At 48.5% G+C, this 26656-nt stretch overlaps 1 protein-coding gene across 1 annotated transcript in view; it reads right to left on the bottom strand.

Moving 5' to 3' along the window:
* Window positions 1–24126, bottom strand: part of plekhg2 (pleckstrin homology domain containing, family G (with RhoGef domain) member 2) — a 73353-nt gene extending 49227 nt beyond the window's left edge. The window contains exons 1-3 of the mRNA XM_086262542.1: window positions 24021–24126; window positions 18656–19074; window positions 2423–2500 (exon numbers count right to left, since the gene is read on the bottom strand). Coding sequence (XP_086118668.1) covers window positions 2423–2471 — 49 coding nt within the window. The 5' untranslated portion in view covers window positions 2472–2500; window positions 18656–19074; window positions 24021–24126. The remainder of the gene's footprint in view (window positions 1–2422; window positions 2501–18655; window positions 19075–24020) is intronic.
* Between the last annotated feature and the right edge of the window lie 2530 nt (window positions 24127–26656).

The raw sequence follows: 26656 nt of genomic DNA, 5'->3' as shown, positions 1-26656 counted from the left end.
TAAGGAGAAGCTTTCACACAGTGCTTTATGAAGCTCTGACAGATGTTTGCCTCTGCTCTAACATCTGCATGTCTGTGCTCTAACCGCTGCCTTTGTTTCCAGCCTGGATTCTTCCCTCTTACTTATTTATTTCACAACGTTTTTATCAGCAGGGAGGCTTCAAAAAGCAGCCAATCGCAGCCAAGAACACAACTTCAGATTTTAAAAAAATCCCCTCTCTCTCCCCTCGCTCCCTCATTTCTTCCTTTCCTCCTTCCTGGTGCACGCCTCCCTTTCTCCTCCTCGCCGGCTCCTTGTTCTGCAGCCTTATCTTGGGCGTTCTCGCTATTTTCTGCCTCACGCCTTTCTGTGGTTACAATCAACAGATCTGTGTGACCCTTTATGAAGTGTGTGTGTGTGAGCGCAGAAACATTGTTCAGAGTTACAGTTTATCACCACAAACCATACAACTTCCTTCACACAGTGTATTGGTGTGTGTGTGTGTGTGTGTGTGTGTGTGTGTGTGTGTGTGTGTGTGTGTGTGTGTGTGTGTGTGTGGTAATTGCAGTGTTTTTTAAATGAAGCCGTGCTCTGGTATGTTTCTGTGTGTGTTTGTGCGCGAGCGCTAACTATGGAAGCCAATATACCAGCAGAGCAACTAAACAGCATGGTGGCTGTGTGTAATTACACATCATTACTCTGTGTGTGTGTGTGTGTGTGTGTGTGTGTGTGTGTGTGTGTGTGTGTGTGTGTGTGTAGTCCGTTCTGCTGGGCCTCTCTGGTTTGGTTACAGGAAGTCACAGCTGAGGGAGAAATCTGAGCTGAGGCTCCAAACAGTGAAACGAGGCAGTGAAAGTGACGCTCAGCAGCGTCACAGGAAACTCAAACGCACCAAACAACCGAATATTTAAAATGTGAAATTAGTTTAACTCAGACTCACATCTGCTCAGTACTCAGACTGTTTAAAAAGCAGCGATGGAAGCTGACTCAGGTGAGAATCAACCCCACACAAGGGCGGTGTGTTACCCACTGTCTAATGTGACTGTGGTCGTGTTTATCAGGTTAAAAGAACCTTCTAGTATTAAGCAAGCATCAACCTCCAGGGTTAAAAGTATGAAGCCAACATAGAAGTCCTAGAAACTGCAGTTCCTCTGACGTCCAGCAGAGGCAGCAGAGAGTCAGTCCCATAGACTAACACTGTACAGCAGAAATGAACATGTTTACAGCCTGATACACAAACTGTTTGTTCTCTGTGGATAGTTTCTTCTTTATAACTCACCTGTTTAAACTGTATTATGGCATAAAGTTTGCATTATTAGGGGCGTGGCCTCTCTGACTGATGCCCCTGACCAATAACATGGCTGCTATCAGGTTACTGTAACAGCCCATGCAGGAAGGCGGAGCTCCAGTTTTAGTGAAGTTCAAGGGTTTTACTTGGATGTTACTGAGCTCTGATTAGCAGGTCTCTGTCTCAATGCATTGCTAACCAAGCTAGCTAGCTAGCATTAGCCACTGCTTCTGGCACCAGCCAAACCACTAAAGCTACATGCCCAAACAATGGGTCACAGGTGTGGGGGTGCTACCCCGGCTATCATCGTGCGAGGTACACCCTGGACGGGTCTCCAGTCTGACACAAGGCGAACACGCGTTACAAACAAATATACAAAAATATTGACTAAACAAATATTGACACTAAAAACTTTCGTTAGTCGCTCAAACAAAGAGACACATGCGGAAGTGAAAGCTACCTTTGAGCATCGACTATGATAGGACTTGAACCAACAATCACTGAAACTCTCCTGAAGGCCTCCCAACCTTTACAGCACCAACACAGCTGTTGTCCCACAGTCCAGAGCTCCTCTCACGAGAAGGGGAACGTCACGCCCACTCTGCAAATAATTACTGCACGAAGTTTCCAAAATCAAACTTTTCAGCTCAGCTGTTCTTTATGATGGTGCGTCTCTGAGGCTTTCTGAGCATGCTCACTTACTCTCACTGTACCAGCTGCACGCCAGGCTCTGTGGCGCAACGGACAGTGCATCGGACGTCTCGTGAAGAAAAAGCAATTCAAAGTTTGTGGGTTTGAGTCCCGTCAGAGTCCGTCTTTATTGTTGGAATTACACCTGATGCAGTACTGGCCAAAGAGTGTTATTGGGACATATTTGGCCTCAGCATCAGTTTGGATGACTCACCTCAGCCACATCTAAAAGAGCCAACTGTTGGGACGCACCACAAATACCACACAACAGTATCTGCTATCTGCTCCTTCACCAAAATGAGATATTTCACGTGTCTGGAGACAGTGTTATTTTCCCTCTTTTAGCTCTGTTTTTGGTTTCCACCGGCTCCTGGAGAAAAACCTCTCTCTACATTTTTCACCGGCTCATCTGAGTGCTGATGAAGGTGTCGTAAAGTAGCTTTGTCAGAGCTGGATAGACCTTACCTGTGTTACTGGGCGATCTCTGGCTGCCACGCCGTGACCCCTCAGGCATGGTGTGATAGTGTCACAGGAAGCAGAAACCTGGAGAAACACACCAAAAATCCCAGTTAGCCTCCTCGATCAACACAAACCACATCCCAGTGCGACGTGTCTTCATGTCATGACAGCAGCGGCACGAAGAGATACGAGCTTCATACAAGCTGCTCACACAAGAGAGGAGAAGAAGAAGACGAGGAGGAGGAGGGGGAGGAGGGGTCCAAATAAAAGTTTCACTCTCCCTTTGTGTGAAAACAGTGAGGACATATGTAATGTTTGGCTGAACGACAAGAATGAGGTCTCTTCTCCAAAGCCTGTGTGTGTGTGTGTGTGTGTGTGTGTGTGTGTGTCCACTGGAGGATAACGGCCTCCTACACAGTCATTGATACAGTAACACAGATTGACCCAATTAAAGCGTTGTACGTAAACAAGTGTTTCTGCAGCTGTCTGCAGGAAAACTGGGAGATGTGGGTCAGAGGGGAGGGGGTACATGGGGGAGAGGGGGGAGACGGGGGTCGGGGTGTCTGTAATGGAAGCCAGATGGCGAGCAGGCCTGCTGCAGGTCTGCTGCAGGTCTGCTGCAGGTTGCTGGTCGAAACTCTTTCACTGTGTCAGAAACACCTGCAGGTTCTGCTTCATGTCCTAAAATCTAAAGAGGAACTTTCATCGTTCGTCGGACGAAAGCAGAAGAAAGTTTCTCCTCGAGTGGAAACAGTCGCTCAGCCACCGACAGCGAGGACGAGAGCCCGCCTTCCAACCTACAGCTGATCTGAGTTTAAACCGTTTGCTTCAAATTCAGAACTCAGGGGTTTGCAGCTCACTCTGATCAGGTTCATCATCACAGTAAAGACAAACACAATGAAATGGTTCATTAAAAACTGAAATATGACGCGCAGAGCTCAGTGAGGTGTTTGTGCAGTCACTGCGTCTGTGCAGCTCAACACGACGTTTCATCGTTTGTAAAGCAGGTGAGGATTTTTGGAGCGAACGAAGATCATTTGGAGCCCTGATCTCACCCCGGGCGCCGCGCCCCTCTGAAGCCTCTCGAGTAACTTGAAACCTTCCTCCTACTGAAGCACGTTCATGTGTAAGCTGTGCTGACTGGAGCAACAAATATTCACGAGACCAACTTCAACAAATATTTCATATTTTTCACATTTGATGTTTTTACTCAGGACGTTGTTGAGCATTAATGTGCAGGTTTGTAACTGGAGCTGACAAGAAGCCAGAACTCTTCCACACCAAAGACACAAACCTGACTGCAAATCTTACACAGCCCAGAGCTGCACGTGGCTCTGTGCTGCAGCGGACAGCACGCTGGGCTTCTGCTTCAACACAAGTGTTCAAAGTTTGAGTCCCTCCAGAGTTTATGAACTGTCTTGAATAAGCCCTTTACCCCTTTTGTGTAATAACTCGCTGTATTGTCTTTGGGTGAAACTGAGAGGTGTGCAGGAAGGAAAGTGAAAGACGTGGGGCGGGTCCCAGTGTGCAGGACCTGAACACCATGATTGGAGAGTCTGAAGCAACAACGCTGCTCACTCAGTGAACCTGAGAGAAGACGCAGGACACGGTGTGATGGAGCAGCTCCAGCACTGTGGTTCTCACACACACGTACGTTTCCATCACTTTAGAGGACATTACATTGGCTGACGTTCGTTTCCCGGGTACGTTTATTCTTGTGGAATCAAAAAGCCATCATGAACAGAGCACACCGCTCACATCGTCATTCTCACCTGTCTGTGCCCACAGGAACGATTTTGTGCCATCAGCAGTTTCTGGGACTGAAAATAAATAAAACCTAACCCTGCAGTTCCTCTAACGTCCACTGGGGGCTCCATCAGGGAGTCAGTCCCCATAGACGTTTACCGTCTGCTACACAAACTGCTTTGGTTATGGTTAGGGGCGTGGCCTCTTTGATTGACAGCTGGATGGTGCTTCACCTGAGCTGGAGCTGTGGGCCGTGTTTGTGCTGGTGGAGCCTTTTTAATGCAATTCTAACAACAGACAGACAAAGGTGGAGCTCGCACAGCACGACAAACACGCACACGTCTGTCAGTACCTGCAGCACTCAGCACACACTGCTGTGTGTGTGTGTGCACGCCAGCCTCATCAACACCTACCCAGGTATTTCCAGGTGCATCCGCTTTCAGACACACGTCATCACCACACACACACTCACACTTACAGCACGTGTGTGTGTGTCCACAAACATCAGCTCCATTAAATTAAACAGGCGTCAAACAGGATCCGGTTCCTCTGTCCGGCCGTCTCACTCCCACTGAGCGCTGGAAACGGCTTCAGCTCCCACAGCGCATTGCAGCGTTACACACAGCGGGGTCAAAGGTCAGCGCATGTGGCTTCTTGCCAGTTCTTCAGCTCTGAATCCCGTTCCTGTTGCTTGGAGTTTGTTGTAGAAGCTGAATCAAAACACACACAGACAGCAGTGATGAATTAAACCCAGCCGCGTGCCAGTGGACCCGAGTGTCCTCCATGGTTGGATACGAGAGTGAAATCGTCACTAATCTGTGATCCAGCCGACGTGTTTGTGGGTTCGAGTCCCGCCGGCTGCTCTTTACAGATCCCTGAGTGCAGAGCCAACACGTGTGACTCCAAGTGCCTCCTGCTGTGAGAAAAGTACCCACAGCTCAGCGTGGGCGTGGGGCACAGACACTCCAGGGTTGGTGTTTTCTGTCTGTGAAAGACGCCCACAGCTGTGTGTGTCCCTGTGGAGCGCACTGTGGACTTTACAACCACATAATATTTGAAAAGACGTTTCTCAGGATCTCCAGATGAAACCAGTGACATATAAAATCGTGTCGTCTGCACGTTCACAGTCTCGTCGTTTCGTTCTTCACGCTGTGACAGCGGCTTCATCAGATCATGTTACACGTCCACAGGTGTGGACTCACAGCAGGAGACAGACGTTACCTGAAACAGGCTGACTCACTGCCAGAGCGCCCGTGTGGCTCTGTGGAGCACGAGGCAGGCAGGCAGAGGTTGTGGGTTCGACTCCCATATATGTTGCATGTATGCATCAACAGGAAGTTGTTCAAAGGTTGTGGGTTGAACTGGTGCATCTGTTATAAACAGCACACTGCTCTGTAATGAGTCTGCAGGCCTCAGAAGGAGAACGCTCCATATTACTGAGCGTCTACATTTTTCTGTGGACTTTGTGTTTATATGACATCACTGAGAGAGACACGCCTCCTGCTCAGTGTCGCTATTCACACTGACAGAAGTGATAAACCTCTCAGTCTGAAGCTTTCCTCAAACACACGCTACGTTTCGGACTCACTGCTGCCACCGCTCGCCACGCTGTTGTGTGATGCGTTCGCTGCTGCTGGGACGCCACAGAAAAATTTCCATCCATCAGAACGGGAACGACTCACTCCCAACGGGATGAGTTAAGCCAATGTGTGGAGGAAGTGATTCAAAGGCTGCAGGTTTGAATCCCACCAGAGTCACAGTTTCCTGTACTACATGTTTCTTGTTACTAAAGAATAGAGCTGTTACAGTGAGTCCCAGGTGAGGGGCGGAGCTGGACGACCACAATGTGATCCAAAATAACTGTGAGAATGTGCAGGCCTGCTGTGAGGCAGAGATAAGGAGAGGCACAACGAGAAAGATTCAGACCAAAGAAACTCATCCAGGAGATGCAAAAGCAGCAAACTCAGGAAAACTGGTGAGTAGGGGTGAGTGGAGGCTCCGCCCCCTCTGTGGACCCCAAACTGGTTATGAAGAAACAGAAGGACGCTTCCACGAGATCCAAGAAGAACCAACGGTGCAAAACTACAAAGATGGACGAAAACCAACCTCAGAGACACACAACCAACGGCTGCTGCCCTGCTTCTGACCCACACACACACACACGCACGCACGCACGCACGCACGCACGCACGCACGGACACACACACACACACACACACACACCTATTGTGTTTAAGGAGGTGGTGGAAGAAAAGCCATGCAGGCAGAACACGCACATGGAGTTGTGACCATTCATTACCACTGTCAGAGCAGCGGGTACACTTCACACACAACCATGAAAAACACACACACACACACACACACACACACACACACACACACACACACACACACACACACACAGTGGTCCAAGCTAAACAATCACACTGACAGTGCATATAAACTTCCAGTAGTGCTGTGAGAAGCAGAGACACACAGGCGCCTTCTCTCTCTCTGTGTGTGTGTGTGTGTGTGTGTGTGTGTGTGTGTGCGCGCGTTGTCCTTCGCCACAGTGGAGCGTTGTTGTCGTGGTGATGAGACTGAGACTGGCAGCAGTGATTTGGGGGTTGAACTGTTTTCGTTCAAGCTCAGCAGGAACCAATCAGGCGTGTTTTTGATCTATTGGTTTGATTGGTCACAGATCTGTGAGGCAGGCGGGTGCAAGTCACAGCTGCCTGATCAATAAGTATCATAGATAAACATTTCATTGGTCACTTATTCACTACGGTGAGTCTAATGCGGATGATAATGTGTGGAAAACACTTGAAACTTGGAGGGTGTTTGATAAAACGTTCAGACTGTCCTCGTTTAACATTAGCATCACGCAGAGGTGGGGGGGAGGAGATGGGTGGGGCTCAGACGGCTCCGTGCGGAGGCAACGATGCAGTTAATGCGCTGGATCGCACAAAAGGAAACTCTGGAGGAACGAACACATTTATCGATCGGCTGACCGCTGAAGCTGCATTCTTTGTGGTGCCCAGCAGGGGGCGACTCTTCTGTTTGCATGTGCCTGCTGCTCACCTGATCTCTGAGCTCAGGAATCACTTCCCCGATGGCTTTGTGGTCGCAGTCACTAGTCACATGATGACGGTCAGAAAGCGTGATGAAGCAGGGGTGGGAGGGGCTACCCTATGACTGATGGATCATATTACAGTGAAATTTATGCACTAATTTTTGCATAAATGTGTCAAATCTATAGAAATGAAACAGTTTCTGTTTGTAGTCTGAGCGTTACTGACCAATCAGGTCTGAGCAGGTAGTCTGCATGCAGGTGTGCAGGCCACGTGGAAGCGTCACATGACTACCAGCTCCAGTCTGACGTGGATTCATGTGGTTTTTAGCTGTGAGCAGCTGAACCCGGGTATCTGCTGCCCACACCTGAAGGAGATTTGCCTCCAGACGCTAAATCGGCCGACAGCGCGGTGGGTCTGACATCACACTGCAGCAGTCAGCACAGAGCGTTTGTGTGTTTTTAACAGTGATGGTTAACGGTGACATCACAGGTACGGGAAGACGTCTGGCACAGAGTGCACGAACAAGCACAAGGAGACAACGTTGGTTTTATTAGCTTCTGACAGTCTTGTTATCCACTGGCTGCAACTTCCTTCTGGAGACCAAGTCAGCAGCCAGGCTTCTCCCAGATTGCACAACATCCTGTCAGCCAATCAGAGGCGCAGCACTGAGTGAACGCTCTCAGCTGCTGCCCGGGTTTCTTCTCCACTTGACCCCGTCTCTGTGGTTTCGCTCATAAAGCTCGAGCTGCTTTGCCTGTGGCCTAAAAGTTTCTTCCAGCGTACAAAGAGACGATAGTTTGGCTTTGCAAACATGGCCGCTTCTGTCTCTAAATAAACCGAGATGGTGACAAACCCAAGGCTTCAAACAGTAGTCCACACACTGTGTCTGTGTTTTATTCACGGCCTCTGCTGCGTGTACATGTGGGGAGGCCTCCTCATCCTCTAAACACGACACGCCGCAGTCTGACACCGCTTCCCTCTGTGGTCACCAGCCAAGGTTACTCCTGCCCAGATTCACAAACACAGTCACATCATCGCACAGTGCAGGACGACACTCCGTGTGTGGCCTCGCTGCGACTGACATCGAGCACACAATAACACTGTTGTCCTGCTGTTTCCTTTGTGCTCATAGCATCAACCAGCTCCACAGAAACACACACTGACACACAGAGGCGTGACTGACAGTTGTTTGGCGCAGGCAGTACAGATGTTTGCCGTGGTGCGTTTAAGGACACGGACAGGCAGCTTCACTCGACGTCGCACCGTCAGTGCCGTCTCCCACACAGCTCTGCGACTCGTACGTGCTGATGTTTGTTGATAGTTTATTTAAAATGTTCAAAGAGAAAATCAAAAAGAGGCCGAGAGGAAAAGCATCCAACCTTTCATCAAAGCACACGATTTTAACGTTTACTGCAAACAGACAAAGAAGATTTGCTGATGCAGCAGAATGAAGACCTGCAACATGCGAGCGCTGCGTATGCCATCCAAATTAGTGCACGCCTGGGCCGCCATCAGGTGTGAATGGCACGATGTTGTTCTGCTAATACGGTTAGCACTGTAACCTCGCAGCACGAAGGTGGTGAGTTTGACTCCACCATCAGGCCGGGGTCTGTGTGGAGTTTGCATCTTCTCTAGCTTAGCTGGAAACTCTAAATTGCCCATAGGTGCCTGTCTGTATCTCGCCCTCCTTCACATTTTTCATGCAGTGGACTGACTCTGGCCCCCAGGCCTTATGTTTGACACCCCTGTTCTAACCTGTCCTGCAAAGGTGCAGAAGAGAAGATGAATGAGGTCTCACAGTTGATACCAGCTTGGAGTCAGTTTTCGGTTTGTGCAGCAGCGATGTGTAAAGCCGTCCCGGCTCACCTGCACCACACGTCTGCAGTTTATGGTCAGGGCTCAGTGAGGTCCAGGTTTTGGTCTTCAGCCTCTCTCCACACATGAACCAGAGAGGTGGTGCCGACTCCGTGCAGCTCTAGGGCACGCAGGTTGTGGGTTTGAGTCCCACTGGAGTCGGTATTTAATCAGAATCAGAATCAGAATACTTTATTGATCCCTGGGGGAAATTATTTTTTGTTACAGTGCTCCATTTTAAACCAACACAATTTAGCAGGGTTTTTCTTTTTTTTACCAAACAGTAGAAACCTACAAAGGAGGCTTTGTGCTCCAAACACCTTCGGATTGTCTGCGTTCAGCGTGTGGAACGTTTCTCGTGCTGGTAAAATGCAGCCTCAGTAAATCAGCCTGACCTGCCATCGCGCTGGCACAGGATGAAACCGCCCGGGATAGCGCTGCCTGTCAGGACAATAGATGTGAGCTGGCTGATGTAAGAGAAGAAGAATGGAGCAGAAATTCCTTCAGTGAAATTTCTCCAGAGGGGGACGTAAAGTCTGACTCAGAGCAGGGAGAGAAAGTGTGACCTCTGACCTCAGTCTGTTTGCACACTGCTAAATCTGGACGTTAGTGTTTGACTTGAGTTTGTTCCAGGTCTGTCCCGGCCTGTTTAAGGGATGGAAACATCTTTTTCAAGGGCTCATTTCTGGAATTTGACCTGACCTGAGAAAACCAGCAGTAAATAACCGACCTAACAGAGTTGGTCCTGAAACACGCTGGAAACAAAGTTCAGTCAAAATCGTAAAATACAGATCCGTCGGTCACAGGTGATGTCACAGCGCCATGCAAAAGGACAGCAGACTAACATCTGTCTGACCGCTGACTGTCACTGCAGCTGCGTTGGTGTACCAAACAAACGCTGGCTCGTTGGCTGAGAAAGGTTTCTGAAGTTTCAGTCGGATCAATTCGTCCAAACAAGTCGAGAAAAACGAGCACGGTCGCGACCTGATGCGTGACTTTCCATCTTGAACTGATAGAGCAGCTTTCACACGGCAGCTTGGCTTAAAGATGACGCAGGACGTGCTGCTTTCACCTTAATTAAGTCAGTCACACATTTCTAAACATGGCCTGGAGGAGCTGCATGCCCGACGCCGTCTGATGGGACATTAAACAGCCTCCGACCTGCCAGCTCCCAGCGCTAACTGCCTGTGAGAATAGCACACATATTTGCCTGCTTAGGTCACCTGTGCCTCCTGAGTGCTCTCCGGACAGCGCTCTCTCCTTCAGTACTGAGGAGGTGTCTGAAGCACACCTTTCCTGTTGAAACTATCCCGACCGGATTCTCCCAGCATGCATGAAAACAGCCAGCTTTCCCCAGTAGGTGATAAAGATCTGCAGCTGTTGCTCTGCGCTGGGAAGCAGAGCTTGCTGGTCCCGTGGTTAGCTATGAGAATATTTAAACAGATTTCAGGGAACACCACACATAAATGTACCGTTATTACTGTACAGCTTTTCAGCAGATTCCCAGAGGAAGGACTGCACTGAGAGCTCATCTGCAGCACCAGTATGGCTCTGTGGTGCAACGGGCATGGCGTTGGACTTCTACACGTTCATAGGAGAGGGCATTCAAGGTTGTGGGTTCGAGTCCCACCTGAGTTCAGGGTTGGCTTATGTGTTTTGGTGCTAAAACAAATATGATGTTTGTGGCTCTTCTGTAAAGCTTGTTGATCTGATCCCAAAGACAGAAACACTTACAGCTGACTCCGAGCACCAAACCCAGAAAGGCTCCACATCAAAAACAACAGGTTTCCAACCCGAGTTCATGTGTGAGGACATCGTCACTGAGCTTCACGTGCTTCACTGATGATCCAGGGAAGGCGCTCAAACACTGGCAAGCATCCCAGCTCTGCACACAGACAGACATTACAGGCGGGCAGGCTGCCCCCCTGCGTCTGTTTAGAGACCGTACCATTGTACGGTTGGGGTGCTGGTGACTACCTAGCCCCGGCACATGTATAGCCGTGGAGACCTTGCTTCTATGGCCTCTGAGTTGTGCGGTTAACCTCCGCTGGACCTGCCAGACGCACAAACGCACATTTGAAACTTCACAGACGCACAAACCAGTCAGCTGGAAGACTTCTGAGGGAAGTTTCAGAGTTTCATGTGCATGCACACATAAATGTAACATGACGTGAATAACTTCAGTCCAGCTTTAAATACTGAAAACACACCACACATGGCTGTGCTGTGGACACAGAGTGTGACTGTCAGTGGACGCCTGAAGCATCCAGGAGAGACTCTGTGTGTGAGTGGAAACCCCCCACATGTGTTTGTGCATGTTTGTGTGACTAATATCAGACGTGAGCCTGTGTGTGTGTGTGTGTGTGTGTGTGTGTGTGTGTGTGTTGGCATGAAACAGAATGACAGAGACAGTGTGTTTTACAGCACTGCTGGTGATTCACGCGCCTCCAGCACACCTGGTTTACACAATGAACACATTAGAGCTTTGTTTCTATTCGGCAGTGAAGTCAGCAAATACAAAATGACTTTAAAGACTCTTAATGCGAGTTTGTGCTTAAAGTGGATATGAAGCAAAGAACAGACTGGAAGCGTCTCAGTGCAGCCGGCTCAGAAAGGCTGACCGTTCTGGCTGCACGGCTGGTTGATTGGTGCGAGAGTTTCATGACTGGATCTACTGGCTTCGTAAATGTAAATTAGGATTACTGTAACTGTAACTGAATAGCAGCATCTATGTCTTTATGATCCAAACTTGTCTGAGTGTGAAATATTCTGACTTCCCATCTGTTTTCCATGGACACTGGCTCTGCTGTGCTGAGATCAGCGGCGTTCATCTTTTCAGTGAATAATTGAAAACTGCAAGATCGTCCTTTGGGCCAAATCTGGACACACACATGTTCACCAGCTTATTAGTCTGTGACCATAACACAACAAGGTTGTGCGTTATACCTTTTTGTGTAATGGACACACTAACGCTCGAGTCGTCCGATTTCTCATCCGTGTGCTTGCATGTACATGTATGTGTGCTTTGTATTTTGTTTATGTTGTTTACTGTGTTGTTCTGAGGCTGGAAACACTGCGGTATACATCTGCCGCCGGAGCCTCACACACACACACACTGCTGTATGTCACAGTAGAGCCTCTGTCTAACCTCAGACGATGCTAAATCGTCGGACTAATTATTATAAACGACAAACACCGGTCACCAGGGAAACCATTCAACCACATCCCATAATTACACTGCACGGGCTCAATATTAAAACTGCTTCCAAATAGCTGAGATGGTTGGGGTGCGTTTGATTTCTGCTCGCCTGTGAAGTCAATGGTTCTTTGTGTTTTTCGGTGCCGCCCTCTGTTGCTGCTGCCTTTCTTTCACCTGTATAACCAGCTCAGGGTTGTATGGGTTAAAGTTCACTGTGGCTGATGCAGGAAACCTTCAACTTGAATCTGAGTGCTCAGGATACTCAAGACTGCAGCTTTGAAAACGATAGAAAAGCAGAGACAATTCACACCTCCTTAAAAAATCAACCAGGAGTAATTTAGAGCGACTTGATCCCGATGTTGGAAACGTGAACATGCAGGCTGCAGATTTTAGGTTACAAACATCAGCAAGTTTGGTTAAATTAGAAGGACCGTGTGCTTTTTGTTAAGTGACAGCAGCGTCACAAAGAGTAAAGAACCTCGGCTATCTGGTTTCTAACTTCTGACTTAATGTAGAGCGCAGACGTGCGTCTAGCTGGATTAGGTGAAAAAGGGACACTGGAGGGGGTTGATGGATCTTTAAATATTGACTCTGGTGGGATTCAGACCCACAACCTTCGAATTTGTTCAGTAGCAAGTCTCTAGAAGTTCAATGCACCACAGATCCTCGCACAACTGATGGGCAGACATAAAAGAACGACCCAGAGACAATGAACCATGTTGCTTGATGCAAAGCAGCCTGATTTTGGTTTTTCAGAGCCTTAAACTGATGCTACCAACAGACGCCGGCGTCCAGTTAGCCAAACGTGCATGTGTTTGGACAGTGGGAGGAAGCTGGAGAGCGCAGACAGAACCCACGCAGACATGTGGAGAACATGTGCTCCACACAGCCGACAGCATGTAAACATTAAACACCATATATGAGTGATAATAACACAGCGCTGCATTCTGCTGTAGCTTCTGTCAGCTGCGTCCTGTGAAAGCACCACTGTAGGTAACCAGCTAACCCCCAGTAGCTGGCTCTCTGAGCCGGTTTCAGCTGCTGCTCCAGAGAGAGACAGCGTCCAGCTCCAGCATTTTGGACTGCAGTGTGACAGGAGATCCTCTGTGGACCGCAGGGATCCTGCAGCAGGTGGAGAACTGGTTCATGTGCTGCTGGACCAAGAAGAAAGACCAGCAGCTGCAGACCAAGATCCACATCTATGACGACAGACTCACCGGAGAAGCAGCTGCTTACATCGCTCACGTTTAAGATAGACGAACTGGCCCTGATGAGAAGCATGAACAGACACTTTGCCTCCTCCTGTGTCTTATGTTTTACGGAGTCGTGGCTCAGTGAGAACATCCCGGACTGCGCGCTCAAGCTGGAGGGCTTTCATCTGCTGCGCGCGGACCGGCAGGCCGCTCTCTCCGGTAAGTCCAAAGGTGGAGGTGTCTGCTTCTACATCAATAGTGGCTGGTGCACAGATGTGACAGTGATTGCTCAGCACTGCTCTCCCTCTCTGGAATATCTTTTTATTCACTGCAAACCGTTTTATTCTCCGCGGGAGTTTGCTTCATTCATCCTGGCCGCTGTTTACATCCCGCCAGACGCAGATGCGCAGGCAGCTCAGTGCGCACTCGCGGAGCAGATTCTCCACACGGAGCGGACATTCCCGGACTCTCTCATCATTGCTCTTGGGGACTTTAACAAAGCCAATCTGAGCCATGAGCTTCCGAAATACAAGCAGTATATTAAATGCCTGACCAGAGAGGAGAGGACATTGGACCACTGCTACAGCACGATCAGCGGGGCCTATCGCGCGGTGCCCCGCGCTTCACTCGGACTTTCTGACCACGTCATGATCCACCTAATCCCCGCGTACAGACAGAGGCTGAAGCTCTCCAAACCTGTCGTGAGGACTAAAAAACTGTGGAGCAACGAGGCTGTGGAGGAGCTTCGCACGTGTTTGGAGTCTACAGACTGGGACACAATGAAGGCTGCTTCTAACAGCTTGGACGAGTTTACGGACACTGTCACCTCCTATATCCACTTCTGTGAGGACAGCATTGTGCCATCACGCACCAGGGTGAGTTATAACAATGACAAACCCTGGTTTACCCCTAAACTCAAAAAGCTGTGGCTGGAAAAGAGAAAGGCGTTCAGAAGCGGAGATAGGGACTGCTACAGAGAGGCCAAGTACAGGTTCACTAAAGAAGTGGACATTGCTAAACATCAGCACTCTGAGAAGATGCAGCAGCAGATCTCAGAGAATGACTCGGCCTCTGTGTGGAAAGGTTTTAGGAATATCACAAACTACAAGCCTAAAACCCCCCACTCCACTGATGACTTGCTCTTGGCCAACACCCTTAACGACTTCTACTGCCGTTTAGACGAGCCATCAGGCAGCCTTCACACCTCCAACGGCCCCAACAATAGAGACACTTTGGACACTAATTCCCCCACCTCTCCCCCCTCCACAGAGCCATCACCACCTTCAAACCGTTCACCTACAACACCCCCCTCCTCACCCCACAACTCTTCATATTCATGAAGCAGATGTGAGGAAGCAGTTTAAGAACCTGAATGCTCAGAAAACTCCCGGCCCAGACGGCGTGTCTCCTGCCACCCTCAGACACTGTGCAAACGAGCTGGCCCCAGTGTTTTCTGGCATTTTCAACTCCTCACTGCAGGCATGTCATGTGCCTGCCTGCTTCAAGTCCTCCACCATAATCCCTGTCCCCAAGAAACCTAGGATCACTGGACTAAATGACTACAGACCCGTGGCTCTGACATCTGTGGTCAGGAAGTCTTTTGAGCGCCTAGTTCTCTCCCATCTCAGGACCCTCACGGCCCCCCTCCTGGACCCCCTGCAGTTTGCATATAGAGCCAACAGGTCTGTAGATGACGCCATCAACATGGCCCTACACTTCATCCTGCAGCATCTGGACTCCCCAGGAACCTACGCCAGGATCCTGTTTGTGGACTTCAGCTCTGCCTTCAACACCATCCTTCCAGACCATCTCCGAGACAAGCTTTCCCAGATGAATGTGCCTGATCCCATCTGCCGGTGGATCACTGACTTCCTGACGGACAGGAAGCAGCACGTGAGGCTGGGAAAGAATGTCTCGGACTCCCGGACCATCAGCACCGGCTCCCCTCAGGGCTGTGTTCTTTCTCCTCTGCTCTTCTCCCTGTACACCAACTGCTGCACCTCCACCCACCAGTCTGTCAAGCTAATCAAGTTTGCAGATGACACCACCGTTATTGGGCTCATCTCGGACGGGGATGAGTCTGCCTACAGGAGGGAGGTTGAACGTCTGGTGTCCTGGTGCAGCCACAACAACCTGGTGCTGAATGCCCAGAAGACAGTGGAGATTATTGTGGACTTCAGGAAGCACACAGCCCCACTCCCCCCCATCATCCTGACTGACACCCCCATCACCTCTGTGGACTCATTCCGCTTCCTGGGTACCACCATCACCCAGGACCTGAAGTGGGAGCCCACCATCACCTCCGTCATCAAGAAAGCCCAGCAGAGGATGTACTTCCTGAGGCAGCTGAAGAAATTCAACCTGCCAACACGGACGATGATGCAGTTCTACACTGCAATCATCGAGTCCATCCTCACCTCCTCCATCACCGTGTGGTACGCTGGAGCCACTATCAGGGACAAACAGAGACTGCAGCGTGTTGTGCGCTCTGCTGAGAAGGTGATTGGCTGCAGACTCCCATCTCTGCAGGACCTGTACACCTCCAGGACACTGCGGCGTGCAGCTCGGATCTCAGCTGACCCTTCTCACCCTGGACACAATCTGTTTGACCTGCTCCCCTCAGGCAGGAGGCTCCGGTCCATTCGCACCAGAACCTCTCGCCACAAGAACAGTTTCTTCCCCTCTGCTGTTGGACACATGAACAATAACCACATGACTGTCCCCGCCACTAACACATGACCCTACGCTGTGTCACTGCATCATTTCATGTCTGGCACTGATCACCACCTGCACTCATGTATATATCTTTCTACGTAGCACTCATAATTCTTATTCTCATGTATATATCTCATGTATATCTCATGCACATATCTTTCTTTCTACATAGCACTTTAATTCTTATTGTCTGCACTGAAGCACCGCAGCAATTTCCTAATGTTGTAAACCTCAACATCTGGCAATAAACCCATTCTGATTCTGATTCTGATTTGATAACAACTGTCATGAAATAATTAATAATATCGTTAATGAGTCAGTTTAAGGTGTTTGTGGCTCCATCACAGATCCAGGCTTCTTCTGTAGGACACACTGCAGGCCCATGATGTGACTCCAGACATGTCTTCACCTCCAAGACCACGTAACACCTCGACACGATGTCATCAGCATTCAAATATCGTCGGTGAAGGAGGCGGAGCCAGAACAAAAACAAGCACACAGACCAATCAAATGTATTCATGAAGAAAAGTTGAGTCTCATTGACTTTGCAGTTTGTCCACGGTCACCTCAGATGACCTCAAGTCAACCTGTCAACCACACACACACACACACACTTACTTCTTTTAATGTCTTAGTGAGGACATCTGCTTGGCATAATGCTTTCCCAAGCTGCTAACCTTAACCATCAATGAATGCTAACCATAACCTAACCATAACCTAACTGTGACCCTGACACTAAGACCACATTTTGAGTCTCAAACATGTCTTCAAACTCGTGGGGACGGGCACTTTGTCCCCATATGTGACTGTTGGTCCCCACAAGTATAGTAGCATGACAATTTTTGGTCCCCACAAAGATATGTAGACATGGTATACACACACACACACACACACACACACACACACACACAAATATAAATAAACCAATGAGAGGTCTGTGAGGCCGGTTCAGAAAGCGCGTGTGTGTTTGTTTCTTGACAAAGAGGCCTATTAGTAAGATCGATGCTCAGGAGCTGTCATCTGCCTGCCAACACACACACTAACACACACACTAACACACACACTAACACACACACTAACACACACACTAACACACACACTAACACACACACTAACACACACAATTATAATTCCATTAGGGTTTTTCTAAGGCAGTAATCGAAGGGCCTTGTTGGCTGATATTCAGAGATGTAATCCCCACGGATTCAGCTTACACACACACACACACACTCACACACACACACACACACACACACACACACACACACACTGATGGTGAGAGCAGATTTCACTGATTGTGTGCGATGTGATGAAGAGTCAGAGAACCTGACATTAAATTCATTTATATAAAAGTGTGCGTCTCGCACTCTTCAGACAAAAAACAGCGAGCTTGAGTCTGATTTCAGGGGTCACATGACCACTAACCACTTCTGCTGACAGTAATGGAGCATTATAATCAGCTGACTCTACAGTGTGGCCCTCTTTCCTGTACTTTCAAAATAAGAGCAAGGAGCTTGCCAGTAACTAAACAACACTATAGTGAACTCACTAATATGCCAAACATGGAGGTGTTTCAAATCTGTGGGTCTATTTTCTGCAGTGGAGTGATTCAGATGTGAAGCTTTACAGCATAATAAACTACAGCTCGCTGTGTGTTGACTCAGTAACAGGTAAAATGCTTATCAGCCTGAACAGGACTGATGACAACCTGCAGCTCAGACCTCAGCGAGCTTCACGTATCAGAGACAAACCATGAAGTTTGTTTTTCATATGAGCGTTTGAGAGACGAGACGGCAGATCAGATTGAAACACTTGTTCCTTCGACATGCAGAGTAACACAAGCTCAGACAGGCGGCCTGTGAACAGATGCAGCGGCAGCAGAAAGTTTAAAGGGTTAAACTGCGCACTGAGAGCCAAGAGTCCTCCTGCTGCCCTCTACAGGCCGCCGCGCAAATTACAAGCATTAACACTGAAGCGCTGGCCGGTGCAGCTGTTTGTTTGTTTGTCTCTTTAAAGCAGAGGTCAGAGGTCACCTCATCTAAAGGTTCATCCTCCGGGAGCAGCAGTGGGATCATTTCATATTCACGTCATCAGATCTAGATTTTCTTTGGTTTTTTGGTCCAGATGAAATGTTGTAAAGTTGATTAGCGTAATTAATCATCAATCAGCTGTTTAATGATTATCGATTGCTAATTACATTTAAACAAATGAGTATGAAATGATACGGATATTAATTAAAGTAATTACTGGTATTTTTATCATCATAATAAACAGGGTCATAGTTTAATATGGTGCGTGTAACACAGCTGTACTTCACCGTGATTCGGGCACGCGCACAGACTTTACGAGAGTCTGGCACTGGACCTGGGCACGCGCTGGAATGACTGGCGCTTTTATTGTGTTAAATTACGAACAGGCGTCTTTTATTTTGTAAAATAACCTCTGCTTGCTGCAAAGCAAAGAAACAGCGTGAGGGTACCTCGGAGGCATGAAGGTCCAGCAGCCGGTGAGACCCCGCTGAGCTCCGCTCGTCCCTCCCTCCCTCGGTCGGTCTTTCTCCGGTGTTCCTGCTGCTTACACGGCCGCTCCGGACGCATTGGATCTGCCAGCCTCCAGCAGCTTCCTCCACCTCCTCCTTCAAGCACAGTCAAAGCGAGTTTCCCAACACGGTTTAACGGCAATGCTGGCGGCGCTCCGGAGCCTCACTGACCTACTTGGCCAAGTTTTACACACCAAAAAGCGAAAAAAAATCAAAGACACAATCCAGCATATGTCCGGCCGGGACCGATCCCCGCGTCCACTTCACAGGTCACAGCGCAGGCCACGGGAGGTGAGAGGTGCGATCCGCTAGTTTGGAGATGAGCTCCGGGCGGCGCGCAGTCAGCTCGACCCCAACTGCTGCTGGACCGAGGAGGAGGAGAGAGAGGGGGAGGCAGGGAGGGAGAGAGGGAGGTCCGAAAACCATGGGAGAGAGAGAGAGCGTCCAGCTGTTTACAGCAGAACAAAACTCTTTCTAAGAAGCAGCTTCAGTCTGGAATGTGCCTCTAATCCCAGAGATTTACCCGTTTGGACCAGAAATTCTTTGATGGTGACATTTGGAAAGAAAGCGAGCTTCCAGTTACCCCTGAGCTGCTTCACAGCAGAGTTCAGAGGTTATTCTGCAAAAAGGTGTGCAAAAGTATGACTGATAGCACGATTTATGACAGATGTCCTACAGAAAGACCACGAAGGGACAAAAAATGACAATAAACAGCAGAAAAAGCTCCCAAATGAAACAAAAGAAGGTGCAAAACCATAAAAATGAGCAAAGGAGACAAGAAATGGTCCCAAAGGAGCGTGAAACATGCAGAGTGACTGAAAATGACTACAGAACGACACAAAACTATCCACATGAGACACACATTACTACACACACACACAAAACAAGTATTTAAAGTGAGACGTAAAAGTACCACAGAGGCATAAAAGGACAGCAGAGACACAAAAAGATCCATAAAATGCTCCGAACACGACACGAAAGCACAGAAAGACTCAGTTCCTTCTTTGGTGAGGAAACACTGAGAGTCACGCAGCGTCCACACAGACGTGACAAATGCAACAACACATTCAGCTGAACATTTACACACGACCTGTGTGTGCGTGTGCTCGGAAACAAAAGACTTTCACATAATCATGAGAAAAATCACAAGTTTACCACAGACGAGTGGGTAAAAGAGCAGCTCAGGTCATTTCTGGATTTTCCATAGTTCATAACTCCTGCTGACTGCAGTCTACACCAACAAAGACATGAACAACACACATGGAAACACTGGAAATCCCTTTTGCCACAACATCGTGAACGATCCAGATGTGCAGATGTTGATGACACAAGCTTCACCTGAGCCCAGCTCACGCGTGGAAAACATGAACTGTTTTGTAATTGTGTTTGTGTCTGTCAGTCAGACAGTCTACAGGCGGTCACCGTGGTAACCATAGGTGTAAATCGCCTCATCTTCAGGCAGGGCGATGAGAGCAGCGAGGCCGGCCCTGTTCCCCCCTGCAGGGCAGCTTGTCAGGGGCAGGATGTGACTGAGGAGCAGCTCATTGGACGCTGGAGGTGGTGGAAATGAGCCTCCAGGTGTTTTCCCTGTAAAACTGCACAGAGAGTGAATCAGCTCTCAGATGTGCGTTACACACACACTCATGTGACACATGCAGGCCTCATATGGAAGCACTTTGTGTCATTTTTCAGACGTCTGAGCGGCGATTCATAACGATTACAGCTGCGGGAATAAACATCCTCGGGTGACTCTGGGATTCATTCCTGAGGACTTAGTTTAGTGAGAGATTTTATACTAATCACTGAATGCAAGTCATTAAAATCAACGAAAATCAATATGTAAATATTTTTGTGCTTGTGCATGTTTTTCTGTTGAAAGCCGCACGCAGAGCAGCGCTTGAGTTTTAAAGGGCTGAGTCAAACCATCAGCATCATTCTGCCCTGCAGCCACTACAAGCACCAAAGGCTGCAGTTCCTCTGACGTCCAGCAGGGGCAGCGGTGAGTCCGTCTCTGCAGACTCACATGTTAATACTTTTCAGCACAAATAAACAAGTTCACACAAACTTTTTAATTTTTACTATAACTCACCTGTTTGAAACCTAAGGTTTGCATTATTGTTCAGGAGTGGGGGGGTCGACAGTCGGATGGTGCTGCCGATGCAGACGCTGTACCGGTCTGTCGTGGTGAAGATCTCAATTTAAAGGTCTTTCTCCATCCCTACCCCACCAATGGTCACGAGCTCTGGGTAGTGACCAAGAGCTTCTTTTGAAGGGGGGCTGGCCTCTCCCTTAGAAATAAGCGATGAGGAGTTTGACCATCCGGGGCTCAGAGTAGAGCCGCTGCTCCTCCACATCGAAAGGAGCCCGTTGAGCTGGTTCAGGCATCTGACAAGGAGTGAGGTGTTCCGGGCATGCCCCACTGGGAGGAGGCCCAGGGCAGACTCGGGACACGCTGGAGAGATTATATCTCGTGTCTATAGCTCGTGTTTTAAAAGTCATCCAGCAGACCGGACTGGTGTCACGGTGGGACCGATTCTGGCCCCTGGGCCTCATCTTTAATACGCCTGCTCTAAAGCATGCAGAACTAAAACATAATCTATAAACATTGTGTCATATACAGTGACTGGTTTGGCACTGCCGATGGAGACCACAAACTCATCAGTAAAGTGTTTACAGAGGTCATAGGTCAGGTAAACCATGGGCTAATTCAGGGGTGGGCAATCTCAGTCCACGAGGGCCGGTGTCCTGCAGGTTTTAGATCTCACCCTGGGTCAACACACCTGAATCACATGATTAGTTCATTACCAGGCCTCTGGAGGACTTCAGGACATGTTGACGAGCTAATTTAGCCATTTAAATCAGCTGTGATGGTTCGAGGACACTAAAACCTGCAGGGACACTGGCCCTCGTGGACTGAGATTGCCCACCCGTGGGCTAATTACTTCATTGACTTCCAAACAACCAGAGGAGTCGCCCCCTGCTGGACAGAAGAAAGACTGCAGGTGTTGATCTGAAATACTTTGAAATGTGCAACAGAAGCTAATATTAGCTTAGAAATGACAGTCTTCATGAAGTGTTCCTGAATATCGTGTGACTGGGTTATGATGACAGATGCAGTAAATATGTGGTGGGTTTATATTTAATTTAAATCCACGGCTGCTGGAAAGTTTGTGAATTTCCCTAAAAATGTACTCGTTGTTGTTAAATTATTGGTGATGTAGAAGAAACAGACGTTTGTTACCACATCTGTTCCCTCTGAAGGACCAGGCAGAGATTTATACTGGACAAACACAACCCGAGGATACACACACACACACTGGAATGCTGTCTGAAAAACAGAAGCAGATGTAAGAAAGTGTGAACACTAAAAATATATAGACACACACACACAGTGGGGGTAAACAGAGCTGGTCGGCTGGCACCGTCCTGTCACTGTTATTCCAAACTCAGACATTCCACAACTCACTTTCCTCCCAACAATTACCCTCCAGACTGTGTGTGTGTGTGTGTGCACGCAAGCAGCAGAGGTCAGGAGGTCATCGGCAAACAAAAGGAAAAGGACGACGGCTCTAAACTCTGACACTCGGGGTCCTTTCAGCAGCCCTGACGGTTCGAACACAAACAGGAAGTGAAAACGTGTTTTATGATTCAGTTTCACACAGTAGGGCGGGCTGACTGCACACACCTGGATGTCTTATTTTACACCTGGATGTTGCCGGTTTGGTGCTCAGTCTGAAGAAAGTTACAGCTGAGCACGGTGAATCGATCGATGTCTCCAGTTTTAAAATCTGTGCTCTCGACACAGGCCGAATAAAAGCGACCCTGTAGCATTTAGCACTGTCTCCACTGCTGCACAAACTTCTGCCTATGAAATATTAGCATGAAGAATGTGAGCCCAAAACCTACAACAGCCAGCAGTGACTCTGTCCCCACAGACTCAGACATGTTAACACGTTGCAGAAATAATCATATTTGTGATTCAAAGTCTTAAAACTTATTTTCTTTATTCTTGCTGTAAATTTTCAACAAAGTCCAAATCCAGAAAAATCTGTCGTTTATTAACAGTCATCTGTGTCCCTGGTCACTCCTGGTTTTAGTTGCACTGTTGTTTCTGGAGCCAGAAGTGATAGAATTTAGAAACATGCTAGCAGCTAATACAAGCTAACGCATAGCTAGGCGCATGCTAATCAGCAACACCCAAATACAATCAGAGAATTTCACAGAGACTGGAGCTCACACGTCACGGTTAAATTGTTACTAAATTAACCTCACAGTCGTCAAATTATTGATCAGATGATGTCATTAAAAAGGCTCCAACAGCACAAACACAGGCCGGACGTCGCTGAGGTGAAGCCTAGCAGACAGCTAGCAGCTACAGCTAATGTCGATTTTATGAAGTGGGAATTATTTTTGTATCAGGCTGTAAACATGTTTATTTCTGCTGTAAAGTTGGACTCTGTAACATGCCAGTCTGTGGGGTCTGACTCACCGCTGGAGCCTCAACTGCCCATTAGAGGAAGTTCAGTTTTAGTACTTCCTTGTTGGTTGCAAAGTCACACGTTTTCCTGGATTTACTCCTTACACACACAAACACACAGACACACACTTAATTTCCCATTTGCTGGACAAAACTTTCATCACCACACCTGTAATTATTTATAGGAGCGACTGCAGGGACTTGTCTGCAGAAAGCTACGCGTGCACCCGAGGCAGCAGACTTCAAAGATACACATCAACAAATCAGCTGTTTCCAGCTGTCAGTGCCCACAACTTATCATCAGTCAATCAGAGTATAATCAATTAATAAAAGCTCATAATTTATGAGGACGTTTTTCTCGTAGGTGGTCTTTAAAGAGAATGCAGAATTATGGCTCTTCCACACCTGGAAGCTACATCCTGTGCATCCCGCTCTTCCTCATCATCTGTGTCTTTTTCTAAGAGCTGCACTGACAGACGGGGAGTTCATCCACGTCCTGGAGGATGTTCCACGCCATCACACCGGTGTCAGCAGGTACTGAGCGCTGCTAACAAGCACAGCAGCTGTCTGATGTTAGCCTAATGCCTCCCAGACCGCAAACCGTGCTCTGCTGGCTGATCAAGTCTCTGTGCGAGCTCGGCGGCGTTTCCACAGTTATGCGGCAGTGAAATCTGAGCAGACTACTTTTTTCCTCCCAGCTCCACCAAGCTGTGGACAGAGACCGGAGAGGATGGCGTTCAGAAAACCTCTGCAGCTGGATTTGAAGCAGAGAGCTCGCTGTGGTTAGGCGGTGATGTCCGCCTCACCACAGAAGCTGTCGGGCTTTACCTGCAGCCTCACTGGATCATCTGGAGGCTCAGCGTGAGCGACGCCTGCACTCCTGTCAGAGTCTCTGAGCTTTTTCAGATCCTGGTGAGGTCACAGAGAACCGTCGTGTCCTGGTTTCACGTCTTGGCTGTTTCCTGCATGCCGGATCAGCTAACAGCCTCGTATGAAGTCACCGGAGCGCACACCGATATTCCATCTCTAATAACCGACCACATTTCCACTGCTAATGACACGGCAGCAGCCATCTTGGCTCCGCGCGCTGTCTCATTACAGACTGCAAAACCGATGGCGGCGTGGCGGCACGACCGACCTGCATGTGTGTGTTTGAGAGTGTGTGTGCTGAAGACGGAGGTTTGAAAGCAGGGAGAGTGTTAAAGGCTGCAGGTGTTTTTATAAGAAAGGCAGATTTACGCTGCCGTGCATCGTCTCCGTCGCCTCCGAACTCTTCTGATGATTCGAGCGTCATCGTTTCTTCTGTAACTGTCAACGCCGCTCGAGCAGGAAAGAGGAAAGAAAACTGGAAAAAAACCCAACCCCAGTCCCCAGAGATGACGGGATTTAGTCATGTGCAAACAGGAACTGCACAGACTCTGTGAGAGCCTCATGATTCAGCAGCAATAATATGAGGAGACTGTTTCACTGTGGAGGAGTTTTGGTCCACTCCTCTTCACAGCGTTGCTTCAGTGCATTGATGTGTGCAGCATTTATCCATGCACAGCTCTTTGAGCTCTTAGATCTGCTGCTGTACTTGATCTTTGTCCTGCTGATGACACAGTTTGGTCCAAGCTTCAGCTATGGGACAGACGTCCTCATACTGGTGCACAGAGGAGTCCACTCAGTGACTGTGAGGGGCTTAAATCCTCACCCTGCGCAGACGCTTGGTGTGAGGTGTCTGTGCAGATATGCTTGGATTTGTGTTTCATGGGCAAACATCTCCAGCCTGGTCTGTAAAAAGGGACGTAGAAGCTTTGCAAACCTCAGCTGTGCTGCCATGAACTTTGACCTGCTACCTGAGCCCTGGACAGTCTGGATGGAGCTCTTAGGTTTTTTGCACGGTCTGACCACAAACTCACAAAAGCTTTGCTTTTATAAAGTTTTGCTGATGATTAATTAATCAGGTGCATCAGCAGCACCTGGCTGCCTGCAGGAGGGAGACTTCAGCTCTCTGTATCTTAACGTTGAGGCGAGCAGGTCTGTTGTCACTGCTCTACAGTATACTCAGGTTGATAGGGCGTTACTCCTGACATCAATAGCAGCATTTTTGCACAGATGAAGTTCATAACTTGAGTTTTACATTGAGAAAATCACCTGGAGCTCCTGGGCGTGCGTCTGGCGCAGTAATCCTCCGTGTCTGCCTCCCATTACGGCTCACCTGTTGCTCACTGCAGATGTTGGATCGCTAACAACATCGTGTTTTCTCCCAGCAGTGACTGATGAGCTCCAGTTGATGTTTTTGGAGCGTTTTCCTCATATTTGTTGGTGAAACAGCAGATTTTCTTCATTATATCTGAATTCTGCTCAGATCGGTTTATGGCCTTTAATTAGCAGAGGAGTGGAGAGGCTTTCTAACCCTGCTGCTTATTACAGACTCACACTGAACGCGTATGTGTGTGAGTGCGGGTTTGGCCTAATCTTTCGGCATCTTTGCCAATAAGCACTTACAGCTGTGGTATGTAGAGTCTGTGTCCTTGTGAGGACCGCGGTGACTTCCAGACTTCCAGAGGGCTGCTGGAGAGCGAAGGGTGGCTTCAGGTTAGGGTTTGTAATCAGCTTGGATACCTGGGAACACACGTGTGTCAGTGTGGGTCCTCACAAAGACAGAAATACAAACATATATGTGTGTGTGCTTGTGACCTAAATGTTGGTTGCGTTGCGGTCTCTGGACCTCTTCAAGGGTGCGCGAGCCTCGACACCACAAGCACACAAGCAGCGCCTCAGCCAAGAGAGAGGGAGGCAGGACGGGAGAGGATGGTCGCCAAAAGGAACGAAGCTTTTCAGAGAGTCTTTGTGTCGACAGAGAAAACAGCAGAAGATACGTGGGGGAAACCTTCTCCTTTCTTTTCTCTCAAAAGACAAAAGTTAAAGACGATGTGGAGAAGATGGAAAAAACAAAAAATTAACATGAGAGGAAAATGAAAAAGAAGAAGTTACAGGAGAGAAAAGCCAGAAAACCAAAGTGAAGAAAATCAGACAAAGAGAGGAACAAATAAAAAACACAACAGATGTTTTTAATTTCATCCTTTCTGCTGAGCTTTTAGTATTTTCTTCCTTTTCTCTTGTTTAAACGAGCCTTCAGGAGCATCTGCTGGCTCAAACCCTTCAAAGCTTTCCTGCTGTGAGACATGTTAATACGGCAAACAGGAGGCGCACCGAGAAGGTGACTCTGGGGGGACTCGAACCCACAACCCACAGCCTGACGTCATCATTTTCTTTTCTGTCCCTCGTTCACAGATTTGGCTCCAGCCATTCTCCTCCATCTCTCTCCTCCTTCTTGTCCCAGCACAGCAGGCGTCCACCCTTCACTTCTGACCCTCTTTAACGTGTCAATGACCAGGAGGACGAAAGGAAGTGACCTCAGCCCGCAATGTGTGTTCAACAGCCTTGAAGGGTCAGCTGTGGTGAGAAAAGTGGTTTGT

Source organism: Aulonocara sp. 'chitande type north' Nkhata Bay, linkage group LG14, assembly GCF_057382095.1.
Source record: "Aulonocara sp. 'chitande type north' Nkhata Bay isolate Kocher_YH1m ecotype deep benthic linkage group LG14, A_spYH_male_GT1.1, whole genome shotgun sequence".
NCBI classification, from domain to species: Eukaryota; Metazoa; Chordata; class Actinopteri; order Cichliformes; family Cichlidae; genus Aulonocara; species Aulonocara sp. 'chitande type north' Nkhata Bay.
This window is presented reverse-complemented; position numbering and strand designations above follow the sequence as displayed.